Source organism: Prinia subflava, chromosome Z (assembly GCF_021018805.1).
Source record: "Prinia subflava isolate CZ2003 ecotype Zambia chromosome Z, Cam_Psub_1.2, whole genome shotgun sequence".
In the NCBI taxonomy this organism is placed as follows: domain Eukaryota; kingdom Metazoa; phylum Chordata; class Aves; order Passeriformes; family Cisticolidae; genus Prinia; species Prinia subflava.
Window position 1 is genome coordinate 47,027,136 of NC_086283.1, and position 14,186 is coordinate 47,041,321.

The 14,186-nt window shown below is 35.8% G+C and overlaps 1 protein-coding gene across 3 annotated transcripts in view; it reads right to left on the minus strand.

The window, feature by feature from the left end:
- PRUNE2 (prune homolog 2 with BCH domain) overlaps positions 1–14,186 on the minus strand; it is a 132,082-nt gene that overhangs the window by 17,784 nt on the left and 100,112 nt on the right. For all 3 annotated transcript variants that reach the window (XM_063421709.1, XM_063421708.1, XM_063421707.1), the window contains exons 10-12: positions 10,069–10,148; positions 8,986–9,186; positions 3,631–3,807 (exon numbers count right to left, since the gene is read on the minus strand). In XM_063421709.1, coding sequence (XP_063277779.1) covers positions 3,631–3,807; positions 8,986–9,186; positions 10,069–10,148 — 458 coding nt within the window. The remainder of the gene's footprint in view (positions 1–3,630; positions 3,808–8,985; positions 9,187–10,068; positions 10,149–14,186) is intronic.

The following is a 14,186-nucleotide window of genomic DNA, read 5'->3' on the forward strand; positions in this document are numbered from 1 at the left end:
TGGGCCGTATCACTGCCTAAGAATAGCTGTTAATCTTCAAAGCTGTTGCACTACCATTCCAGGGCCCAGCACAGTTGCTTATTGTCCAAAAGAAAATGTCTCTTTTCTATGATGGATTAATGTTGGTTAATCTTCTCCATAATCCTTTGCAGCTGCTATGGATTTTCTGTATTTATCATTAATAATAAATTAAAAATACTCCTGCATTTCAGTTGGAAGTTTTGCTTAAAGGATACATGCAATCAGGAGAGAATTTATAGAGATGCTGTAGAAATGGCTGTAGATGGATAGCACCAGTGATGCAGAGACAGAAGACAAATAGACTCAGAGAACACTCAAAAACCTTTTGAGTCCAGAAAAAACTGGTATTGAGGGAGAGATGATTTGTGATATTTGTGAAGGAAACTTCAATTTCCCTCAGGAACATGTTTTCATGACAAAAATTAAAGGATAATACTAACACTTAAACAACCTTTCCAAGAGGAAATTTTGAGACTTTCACAGTACTTTCTGGATACTACAGAGCAATAGCCAAGCCTAACTAAAGTGCTTATGGAACTCCAGTCCTGTTTTCAGCAAATATTACAATTCACCTAGATTATCTGGAATTGTGCTGGTTTTGGCTGGCAGAGTTAATTTTCTTCACAGTGGCGAGTACAGGGCTCATTGGAATTGCATTGGAATCAGATAGTTGATAATATAGAGAGGTTTTTGTTTTTGCTGTGCAGTGCACCAAGGCGTTTTCTGCTTTTCATAGTGCCCCCCACAACTCAGACAGCAGGCTGAGGATGCACAAGAACTTGGAAGGGGACACTGCCAAGACAGCTGACCTCAACTGACCACAGGGATATTCCAGACCATATGGCATCATGCTCAGAAGGGGAAGAAGGAACAGTGACTTTATCTTCCCAAGTCACTGTTTCATGTGATGAGGACCTGGTCTCCTGGAGATGGCTGAATACCTGCCTGTTGTTGGGAAGAAGTGAATGAATTTCTTGCTTTGCTTTGCTTGTGTGCACAGGTTTTGCTTTATATATTAAACTGTCCTTATCTCAACCCAAGACTTTCTCATTCTTACTCTTCTGATTCACCATGTGGGAGTGAGTGACTGACTGACTGTGTGGGTCTTGGTTGCCAGCTGGGTTTCAACAATAACAGGAAAAAAGCAGTATTTCTCTCCCCCATCAGGTTTACAAATAGAGAAATAGGGAGGACATTTCCTTCCTCCCATAAATTTAATAAAATTTTAGAAGACTTCATATCACACTGCCATAAAGCAATCTGTCCATCTGGCACAGGAATTTGGCAGTAAGACCACATTATGGCAGGTGCATCCACCTAATTACACAGTACCGTTTGCAGTTCACAGAAAGCAAAACAATTATGTGCAGATGCTAACTAACAACACACAGAAGAAAAGTCCATAGATAAATCTAAGCCACTTTTTCTCAAACATGCTTGAAGAGAAGGAATGTTCACCCTAGGGACAAGTTATTTCAGTTCATCACTATAAGGCAGTAAAAGCCATTTGCCCAAAATCTCAGTTACCCTAAGCAAAGAAAAAGATTTCTAAGAAATTTCTCCATCAGCATATGTTGAAGACAACCTCAAACCTACACTCCCAAATATACTCTCCCCTTTCCTATTTTGTAGCTGCCATCTAGATTCTGCATTTGCTGTTATCTGTCATTTGGTAGGAAGGAATGCTCAGTAGATCTTTGAATCATGAAGAAATGCCTGACGACTTGCTGTTGACTAATTTTAGTTAGAACCTATTATTATTCTTGAGATTAAAGAAAAGACTCCTGGCCCTCTACACACTCCACTGAAGTATTGCCAAAGGGAACTTCATATGATATGGTCCTTGCTGCCATAATGTGGAAACTGTTAGAGCTGTCCAAAGTTTTCCATGATAAACAAAAGGATTTTGTTTCCTTGTCTTCAATCTGCCACTTCATAAATGCACAATTTAATCCAGCCCTTAACTTACTTATTTGCCAAGATATAAGGAAAAAATTCTGGTTCAGACACTGGCAGGCTGAAACTTAACTTTTATACTGTTTGTTTTACAATGACTAATGCTATTGACAAACACCCTTTCAAAAGTACAGAGAACTAAATGGTCTTTACCTTAGATTTGAGTGATCTAAAAAACATCAGACATGTAAAATTTGAACTCAAATTACTTCATAGTAAGAGTTGAACTGCACGACCTAGTCTTGCATTAAACACTGATTTTTTACAAAAGCTGACATAAACATAAACTTCAACATCTAGTAGGAAATATACAAGTTTTTACCGCAAAAGCATATTGACTAGTTTAGAGCATACAAATTCTATAAAGAAACAACATTAGCAAGGCCAAAAATATTTTGTGTTTGTTTCCTAAATTAAGCCATCTGTGTATGTTTGCTAAACTGTGTCTGAGGTGTCATCACGTTCATAAATCTTTGATGGTAGTGTTGTACTGGAAAAATGCTTGAAGGCCTAAACATCTTTATTAATTCTGTTTAAATCTTCTGTACACTGGCCACCATGAATATATGTAGGCTAGCATTCAGCTCCTTTTGATGCTAAAATTAACCATGATTTATTTATGTAATTTTACCGGACAGAGGCTCAACACTGAAAATATTTTAACTTAAAGATTTTAGTATCTTTAACTAATGCTGCAGATCAACAACACTGTGACAAAAGCATCCTCATATAGATGCAAAAATTTTACCTCTGAGATGTTACGTTGCCTGCCTTAGTTTTTGCAGGAATAAAATAACTGATCTTAACCTAATATCTTGCTTAAGAGATAACAAAGAGTGCCCCCCAAAAATACAGAATCCAGAAATAATCCCAATAAAGAAAAATGCACTTAGAAAGCCTTGTTTCATTTTCTTCCTTCAACTATAGTAATATTTGTCCATTTGAATTAAGTATACTAGAATTAAGAATTGTACTAGTAACGCTGAAATCATAAATTCTCTGAGGAAGTCGGGAAGCAGATGAGCACATGAGAAAGTACAGCAAACACATGGGACCATTTTCCTACTTTAAATGTTTTCTTTGATATGTTATTTGATAGTTATTAATAAATTATGTAAAAAGTCCCATAAACTAGTTCCTGGTGAAATGCTGCTGACAACTGTAAATGGCAGAAAAATGGTGTAAGGCAAGTAGCCAGATGAATGGAAGCCCCAGGGAAAACTATTTTTTTTCTTTCGCCATTCTACTTGTTTAGATCTGTGCAACCACATACATCATTCAGCAAATCACAGAGCATTATCCTTCCTCGCACAAAAGGTTTTGTCAAAGCTCACCAAATAAAGTTTTTAAAATTTTATTTTGCTGTCGGTCAAAAGCTTTTCCTTGCTCAAGACATTTTACTCCACAGTGACCAGATTGTTCCTGACACACATATATATGTCAGTATGCTGCTTCCGAAATAGCTTTGAATTTAAAATTCTTATTAGTCATTGCCACATTGAATTGCAAGGCTGGCTGATTTCAGCCTAGGCTGAAAAATAAATTCTCTCTCCTCTTGCCGGTATGACAACAGAACAAAAATAAAAATAAATCATGATCAATAAAGCATGAATTTTTTACACCAATTTAAAAAATAATTACAGCTTCTCCTACCTCCATGTGAAATGACCTTTTTGTATGGTTCAATGACTTTCATATCAATTCTCTGTTCTTGTTCTCCAATAACCACTGTTCTCCATAACCTGTTGTCCTCTCGCTCTTCTTCAGCAGTGTACTCAGGAATTGATTCAGACTCCTCCTGAGAAGCATCCTTAGCAGCAGTCTGCTCTTCTGAAAAGTAGAACTGCATATATTACCTCTTCTGTTAAAGCTCTAAGTATTTTCACTGTTACATACATTTGAGATGCATGAGTGAGATTAACAGCATTTTTACAGTATTGGTATAAATAAGAGCAGAATGTGATCATCTGACAGTCAGTAAACAAGAAGTTTCCATTTTCTTAAGACATCTCATCATTATGAACATGAAAAGAACTACAACAATTATCACTATGCAGAATACCACCAAGGGACTTTTGCATCCAGCTGGTAAAACTGAGCAGCTGTTCACTAGAGTTACTGCAAGGTAGGCTTTCTAAAATCTATGCTGAAGGTATGAGAACTATAGGCCGGCTAACCCTGCTCTGCCAAGTAAATGTGAACATAGCAATTCTAGAGAGGAATTACCAGGGAGTTATTGCTTCTCAACCTTTTCCCCCTTGGTCTTCAATCTCTTTACACTTTACTATCAGCAACTGTGAAACACACTTATCTTCGTCTGATTCAGTCATGCTGACCCTCACATAAACACAGGAGATACCTCCCCACAGGACTGTCTGAGTTTAAATATCTGTTTTATCTTGCTGTGAAGTGTAGAGCAGCCAGGCAGCCTGACCTGTTCTAAGAGCACCCTAGAGAGAACATGGACACATAGTCTGCAGACAGAACGACCACAAAAAATTAACTATATGGCTGACAAGTGACCATAAAGTCTCTCTGCTGAATACTCTTAGTTTCAAAAAAACTGGGAAGCAATTAATAAAATCTACAGTTTCATTGCATGTTGATGGGATTGCTCTTAACTATAAATTTAACTGCATTCCAGTTTTTCAAATTTAATGACTGTTTGCAGAGAAACTGACATGAAAAGTAATTGTGTCCACAGCTGGAATTATTTAACTTCCCTCTTTAGTTATTGTTACAACATACAGTGTTTTCCATGGGGAGAAAAAAAAATATCTCTTGTACTATTCTTGCTCAAGCACCTTTGCATGAACTTGTGGTTCTGTGTACGTATTAAAAATTTACCTTCATAGTAAAGATCCTGTAAACTTTATGCATGACACATGTTTGAAGTAAGCTGTTCTTTCTAAAGTGTTATTCTGGCTCTGCAGTCACAAGAGCAGAATATGAACTGCAAGTCAGTAAGTGAAGTAACAGTAAACAAAAATACAGTGAGATACATTATTACATACATATGTGTACATAAAAAGCTGGATGCATCCTATTTGAAGATACTAAGGAGATCTATGAACTAAAAATAAACTAAAAAAACAATTTTAATTGACAAGAACTACAATCCACAATGTTTCATACGTCCTCTCAAACCTTTCTATGAGTTGGGTTATCTACAGATGTGCCTCTCTGATTAATGCTTCTTCTTGAACTACTTGTACAAATCGAAGTATATGATCCTCAAAATGCACTATGCTATCATACTAATTAAGTAAGCTATCTATGAAATCAGGAATATGATAGTACACTGTATGTATACAACATGTATCTACATAAAAGCTACAGGCACACATACAAACATGTACTATTAATTTGTAAAACTGTATTCGCCATTAAATCCAACCAATAATTTCAGCAAAACTCTTACAAACACCAAGTAAGCCCACAAAAAAAGCTTCAAAAAATACAGGTTGAGCACATACTTATTGCTACACTAGGGCTAATGAAGTCTGAATTTCTGTTGCTGCCTGTCTTGTATTTTCTAATCCAAAATAATTTTGTCCCTAATACAAAATACTATTAGGGAATTATATTTGCCCCTCTCTGAGGTAGATTCTCTCATGTGCAATGAAATTGCAGTATATAAACATTTTCTACTTTATCTAGCTCCTGCCTGATGGAATCTTGAAAGAAGGGAGGAATATTTCCCCTCTTTCCTCACTGTTTAACCAGTCAATGAGCTAAAAACATATTAAACCAAAATTGTATTAATGGCAGAAACAGGGATGGAAAAGAAAGAAATATATAGATGTGGACCTATAATGTGACCATGTAAGCCTTTTCTCCTTAGGAACTCTGAATAAAGTGAGTTTGAGGAGATCTGAAGTTGGAAAAAAGGACAGTCTGACAAAAGGTGGGGTTTTTTCAAGTATAGTATTTCAAATTGGTTTAACAGTTGCTGCTCAGCAGATTATATACTGAGGAATTTAAGAATATATTCACATCTTTCTCAGAATATATTCACACTTTCACAATGCTTATGATGTTTAACAATAGCATTCAGATTTGAAACACCACTCATTCTGTGACACTGGGAATAAGCATACAAAATGCACAACCCCACGATCTCCAAAACCAGGTATCTTAATGCAATTTGGTATGTTGTGAGTTTTGCAAAGGTACTGTTGGTAGCAATATAAAAATTGCATACAGTCAAGTTAAGCAAACTTAGACCACTGCAGGGCAGCCCGTTCCTGTAAGGATATAAAAGGATACTTTTATGCAGCTCAATGACTTTTAGAATAGATAGATGGAATTATCAACACAGCCTATGAAGACTGTCTGGTCAGCTGATTCCTCATGAAGAAGAGGAACATGACTGAGGCAGATAAGCACAGCTGGCAGAACAAACTTTAATAAAAAGGCTGGGCTATGAACATGGCTGACCAGTGTTGAAATTGTACTTGGGGTTTGATTTTTTGTTGTTGTTGTTGTTGGTGGTGGTGGTGGTGGTGATATTTAAGACAATGAAAAATTACTAAGACCCTGATAAAACTTACAATGCTGAAATTGGATACAGGAATTATTTTCTGATAGAAATGGTACTAGATTGTCTCTTCCTGATGAAGTAACTCTCCTTTACTGCCTGGAGTGTTGATTTTGCAGAGAAAAATGCACCAGTGTGAATTCAGAAAGGAAATAAATATCTGCAGAAAAAATAATAACCATTCTTACTTCGTAAATAGTGCTGATTTGAGAGCAGGCTTTCACTGCTACTCATATATGGTTTTCAGAAATGCAATTTTTATGTCCTCTAAAGCAATAATCATAAAAAGCTCATTTCAGAATGGCGTGTAAAGAGAATGCTGGAATGTATGGTATCAGTGACTAAAAACCCCCACCCCATGAAACTGATGATCAACCAATCTCTGAACAAGTCACGTGCTAGTTCAAGACAAGTACTTCTGTATTTCTGCTCTCATCTCATCTTCCATGCATATTGCAGTTGTGATGATTCTTCTACACCATTCTTTTGAAAAAACAAATGGGTTTCAGTATTACTTATAATACAAAGACATTTTCAGTGATGAGGTGGATCCCTGAACCATGGTAACAGTATTGCTTTTCTCAGTTTTCTTTTGTAGTTCAAAGGGACCTTCAACAGTCTGATCATGACAAAAATCACCGTTCTTTCTGGTCTCAGCAGCTATGTTTTTCTCAGTATTTACTTTTCTGGGTTTGGCAGCAGTTAGAAACATTGAACTGTGGGAGATAGCTGGTAACATCAGAGTTTGTAGCAGCTAACAGTAGAGTACAAAGGTAACAAAGACTATTTACCATGCAAATAAGCCACTCTGCACTGTTTCTTATGACTATAATCTTAGCTATAAGCTTAATATTACATACAGCAAATTTATTTTATTGCTGGCTTATTTTGATAAAATGTAGATTTTTTTTGGGGGGGGGTGGTCTTTTCTACTCTTTTCAAGGCTCATCTCAGTGGAAGACATTTTTACTATTGACTATCTAAAACAAAACTATATAACTGCATAAATGTCACCAAAGCTCAGAGGGACCCTGAGCTCTTCACTTAAGAGTTTGGGGAAATTGGTCAAACTTTAAGAATCAAACAAATCATCATATTTAGAAAGCAGAAAAGAAAAACCACTGGGAGGAAATGGCTGCCATCAATACAATGGCAACCAAAATCACTGACTGGAGTTGAATTTAATTACTTGGGGGGCTTAAAGGCAACATCTGTTCTACTGCAGACAAGGGACTTTTTCTCTCACAGGGTGGTCACAACAGTCTAAGCATGTGAGCCTGTTTGTGTGCGTTAGATTTAACCTTCAATATAAAATCTCACTACCAAGCAACTCATCCCCATAGTTTGCACCTATCTGAAAGGAAATCTGCCTCCTGGTGAGAAACAGCATTAGAGGTGCTCATGCATGATTGGGTACATAGTAATGCTTCTTTGGCAATACCACTTAAAATAATGCAACTGTCCTTGTATGCTCCAGCAACCTCATTAGCATTAGGGAATGTAAGTGCATGGGAAAATTCCATTTAAATGGATCCATTTTTAAAGTTTCTTTCTGCTCTGTAAAAGTTGGCTGTAAAAGTTCACACTTGTTTTCCCCTCAAATAGCTTGTGATCTGTTTTTGTTTACATCAGTGATTACAGTTCTTACAACTTTACATTTTATAAGGTACTAGCAAGGAACAGGAAACATCCTATTTTGAACATCATGAAACTAAGTAAAACTGAGTAAAACTTCTATGTCATATTTCTGTAAGAGAAAATCATTAATTCGTGAGGGAAGAATGAAGTATCCATTGCACACTTCAGGGTGCATCTACACTGTACAGCTAGCCCTGCTGAGAAAGGACATATAAATTAGGGGAATTCTGTTGTTCCATCACCTGAGCCAGCTTTATCATGCCATCCATGCACCTTCCATATCTCAGCTTTCAAATAATGGGAATAAAAAGCAGACCTTTTTTCCTGACAACAGACATCTCAGCACATTGTGTCTACCTCACTTATATATTGCAAGATTTTTGGTGCAGCCAACATATTTTGCATGAAGTTATATTCCTAAATATGATGGATGTAACCGTAACTTAGAGCTGGCCAGAGCTGCAAGAAGCTGCAGTTAGCTACAACATTCTCTACAGCAACCATCAGCTGCTCTGTCCTTCTTGAAAAACTGTCTTCACACAATTTTGTATTGAACAAAGACAGGACTTTGAATTTCATTCTCCCTAGGTAGTCACTCTTTATCAATTCAGCTGTACTATTTTTTCTGCACTCTGAATAAATGGAAGGATAATACTTTACACAAGAGGGATAAAGGTGAAAAAATAGCAGACAGTAAAAACACCCAGATGGGTAGCATTAACTCTCAAATGCTTTAACCATACTGATAATCTGAAAGACATGAAACTGAGCATGTGAGTAGCAAAAAAAGAAACAGAGATGAACTCTACATTTACAATCTAGAATATCACCTTGTCCAGTGTATTCAAAGGAGTCTGCTTCATCAGGAGTGTCAAGCTCATCTACATTAATGTCAATTTCATCGGGTGTATCCAAATTATCATCAGACAGAACAGACCCTTCACTCTGGTCCAATGAGAGATTGATGTTTGGAGCAGTGAGTTTTATCCTTCTGGGTTGGGAACCATTAAGATCAAGAGAATTGGGAGGTTCTGAATAAAAAAGAGAGAAAGAACTTTATCTACTTCACATACAATTAATCTCCCAGGTACTCAAAAACTTTAAACACAATGGGACAGATCAATTCTAATAACACCATGACATTTAAGACCCGCTAACACAAAACACAAATTAATGTTTAATGAAATGAATCAAAAATTGACAGGAGCAGAAAATGTAGCTCAGGGCTCTTAAATCCAGATTCACTTTTTTGCAGTCATAAGACAAAAATCAGGTTTTGAACATGCTCTGACCTACAATATTTACGAATTTAAAGGGCAAACACAAATCATTTGAGTTATGAATCAAGAAACTACTGAGTCCTGGGAAAAACTGTAGGAGTTAAAAGCCACAGTAAATATTTATTTTCTCATGCACTCAGTGCTGATTTACAAATACTTACATCTTTACCATTAACTATATAATATCTTACTCAACACAATAACAAATAAAAAAATCTCTGAGTCTCTTAATCAGTCTTAAATGGAAGTAGTATTCAACTAGCTGAAAGCTAGATATACCTTTGCTCCTTGCCTCTGCCTTGTATGGCACATTTCAAGTTGTTCTGTCTAACTTCTGTCTAACTAATTCTGTTCACTTAGACGGAATTAAATTACAAAATAAATAATACAGGCCATTAAAACTTTACAAGGTTACACGTGTTACACGTGGTAACAATGCCCAAGAGAAAATGTCACACTGTAATTATAATTTCTCAAGTGAAGAAGAGAATTTACTAAAAAAAGCAAACTCAATGCTTTTTTCTTTTTAACACTGAACTGATTCTTTACCAGCACAGAAATATCACCACACTGCATAATTAAATGCTACAGGAATAAGATACAATTAAGAAAATGAGCAAGAGCTTCTCTCACCAGGCCTCATCTCTGTAGAACTGGGGCTGAGTACACCCTCAGCTAAGGGGATGTCCATTCCCACATCCTCTTGTACCAACCTGAGAAGTAAATACAAAGTAAGATCTTAAAGAGATGTATAGCTCATTATCTTATACAGAACCAAAATTTCCTCTAACATAGCCAGTTCAGAAGTCTGATCACAAAACTGATATTGCAAACACCAATATTTCTCATTTTACAAAAACTAAGTTGGTCTTTGGTTATCCAGCAAACAGGAGACATCATTGCAAGAAGCTTCAGTTACTCTTTGTAAAACAATATATTCATGACTGTATATACAGTTATTCTATAGCAAAAATTAGTAGGTTTTCCCTTTTTTGGTAGTGTTTGTATCTTAGAGCAATTCTGACCCAAACCAGTAATACTGATGCAGGTAATGTGTCACAGTAAACAGTTCAGAAAGTGAAAAAGTGAGAACCAAAACTACATCACAGATTTTCAAAGACTAAATTGTTGCAAAATATCTTACCTAGACCTCATATTTAGGAAGATACACCTATGTACACACATACCTACACACATACATACATAAGACAAGGAAAAGGCACTAAGTGGTGAAAATAGCAACAAAGATAGCAACTTTTTAGAGTAAATTGACTTGAAGTTTTTCATGTCTACTTATTATTTAAATATTTTACAAAATACTTGCTGGAAGGATGGTTCAACTGCAAACATGAAACAAAATTTTAAATTTTCAGGACATTCTTAACAGCTTGCAAACTATCTGCAAATGCATGACTTCAAGAGAGGTTCATTTATTTTATCATAATACTTGTAGCATTTTATTCTGCATTATTGTTCTGAAATCTGGTTTCTTTTTTTTTTCTCCCCACAAAAGCTGCAGAACAGACCATTCTTAAACTTTGACCAACAGAACTGTGATGGTACTTTTCAAAGCTGGTACTTTCCCTGCAACAGCATCAGCTAGATATGTTTTGAATGACTCAAGTGATTCAGCGGAACAGATCTGAACAGGTGTGGCTTAATGCTCTTGCAGTTTCTTCCTGACCTCAGTCTCCCAATGAGGAGGACTACTCTCAGAATTTGATTGTGTCCAGACAAGACCCTTTGGTCAATCACTGTAGCAAGGTATGTGCATAGTCTCTGTGATTTCTCGTTAATTTCATATAAATTATAGATAAATGCACATAAGTAGGACTGCCAAAGGCTTCACTGTGCCTAAAACTGAAAAAGGTCTTCACCTCAAGCCCTGTGAGATCAAATTCTCAATACAGACAGGCAAACTAGCCACCTCTCACTTTTCCATGAGACCATACATAGTTTAAAGCCATGGTCACACACATTTGTGCTGCTCATCTTACAACCAAGCCTTGTTTCTCAATAAAAACTAATTTTACTAACTTGGATTTTATCCCAAAATACTGTATAGTACATCTTTCATAAATACAGAGATGAACAGCTTAATGATTTTTCAAAATGTGTAAATTCTAGAATATGTTTAATTACTGTCAAAGAAGGCTTGAAATAACCTTTCTCTTAGCACATACTACAAAATAGTGAAGAAATTTGTTCAAAGTATCCTGCTCATGAATAAAATGAAGGCACAAATTGCCTGTAAGGTACCATTTCCTTTTTCCCTTTACTCTGTACAATTACCTGTATTCAGAAGTACTAAATACCAGCACAACTTACACAGACAATGTACGTAAATCATAAGAGTCTTTGCAGGGGGGTTTTGTGGTTTTTATACAATCTATAGTAAAATATATGTAATGAAGTCTGATTCATTCATCTGAACTAGCTAGAGAGAAATCCTAATTCAAAAGAAATGCTATAAGTAACAGCTGGCTAAGGAAAATAACCGTAGTGGACAGGGTATGGGAAGAGTATGAATATTTCTAATCCATTTTAAATTCTGATTAGGATTTTATGTGGGGCTTTATTAACCTTTCTAAAAATAAAACTGTGAAGAGTTCTATTAAAGCAGCTCAAGACTAGTCAGATGATGACTTATGGGTACTCAAGGGTTTATATTTTGATTGGATAGAATTTTCATACTGTCATTCAAATCATTAATTTGTGGTATTTTTTACAGCTTTATCAGACCAAATGGCAATTCCTTACTACACAACCTTTGGAAATTACTGGAGGAAATTGTTTGAAAGGAAATATTCAAAGTTGTGTGAAGACTAAGATACAGCAGGATAGTGAAATTTCAGGCTTTCTGAATTAAAAAGAGACACTATTCTCTGTATAAAACAAAAAATTCTTTAAAAATGAAGATCATCTTTTCTTCTGTATGAAAAGAGCATGATTGAGTTTTATATAGTCTACAAAAACAGTGACAATTATAATCTGAAAGAAAGCAATTTCCTACAAGTAATTAATTCACAATGTTAGAGTTGCATAACATTTTTGCAATGCCCGGGACATAATTGTCCTAAACTATGACACTTCTAGGGTTACCTCAAGACTGCTTTTCTCCCTGTGGCATCTTGTTTTTATTTTTTTTTCCATCACATATGCACTTGAGTTGGTATTGTTGCTTTCTCTAGGGCCTCTTACACTTTCACAACAATAATTTGAAGTATTTTTCTGCTTTCACTGGGACCACTGCAGCTGAGTTAAACCAGATTTTTTTATCACAGTTGGGAAGAACAGTACATTTCTAGTTATTAAAACATACACATGTTTCATACACTAGATTAAATTTCTTACAAAATTCAGCTAGAAGCAGTATACTCAAAAGTATCCCTTACTCATAAATTACAGTTAAACAGCATCAAAATTAGTTGGAGAATTTCTAGTTTTATTTTGTCGACACGGTGTCTTTAATGTCAAAAATCTGTACTGGTCATATTGGATTATTAAATTTAGAAAGTAAAATTCTCTGGTCTTAAAAGCACTGGGTCAACACAGGCATTTAAAAAGTACAGTTACCAAAAGCATTGCTAGCATTGCTGTCACAAGGTTCTCCATTTTATCTTCAAATACAAAAAATGCTATTGCCTTTCAGAAGATTTCTAGCAGAGATTAAGTTTCCTTTTTTTTTTTTTTTTTTTTTTTTAATTGTGTCAGGTTCTTACATACTGTCAAAACATTCAAAAGGCTTTCTGGAGAAGAGAAAGTCTGACCTGGGAGGTAGTCTTCTTTTTCCCAATCCTTTGAGCTTTACCCAAAGACATTAAAGATTCCTTGCCAGTCATACATACCTTAGGTTCAGTGAAAGTTCTTAATTTTCATGTGCCACACTCAATATTTCAGACATAAATTAATGGGCAATACAGGCATATTTAAATGTCTGTGATACTGTGTCCCAATATATGGCTTCAGAATTGCTGTCAGTAAGAGAATTGGGAGGATATAGATGAAGATTGTTTTCTACAGACACAGCTTCACATTTGCTGATGGATTTTGAGAGCATGTTATGCTGAGCAGCTCAACACCTTGCAGAGTAAATTCTGGTTGCGCAGAAGCTCTCAACAGATCTCAGCAGGAACCCTAGTAATAGAAGTGAGACTCCAGAAACTTTAAAATAGGCAACTACCTCCTCTTCCTTCCTCACAGACTACTTCACATGCTTTCAAATTCTGGCTTATAAAAATCCTTGCCTTGCCATAAGGGTGGCAGCTTATAACACCCTGTATGATGTGGACAAAAATATTTAAGAAAGAGAGATATATATTTCTTTAATTCCCTTTTAATGAAAGTTCCTATTGAAGAAATAAGTTACTTTAGAAAGCCCATTCCATGCAGGTATGATTTACTGGATTGATAAAAAAGGGATCTTGGAACAGAGGTCAAAGTCAATTAAGGTTTTTTGTGTCATAAATGGCTTCTTTTATGTTGTACGCAGACTGGTCATTTAAGGATCAGCTGCACTTAGAATCAAGTTACTGATTATTTTCTCTGATATTCAGGTCTATGATCTTGTTCAGAAGCATCTGAACCCCCCTCATTTCTCAAAGGTGGATCAGAGACAGATACCAAAATCATATGAAAGGAGGAGAGGATGGAAGCTGAAATACTTTCCTTGCTCTTTTTTTTTGGTTCAGACATTGTTACAGCTCAGTAAATGAATAAGCTTTAAATAATTCTTAATGCCCTCTCAAATC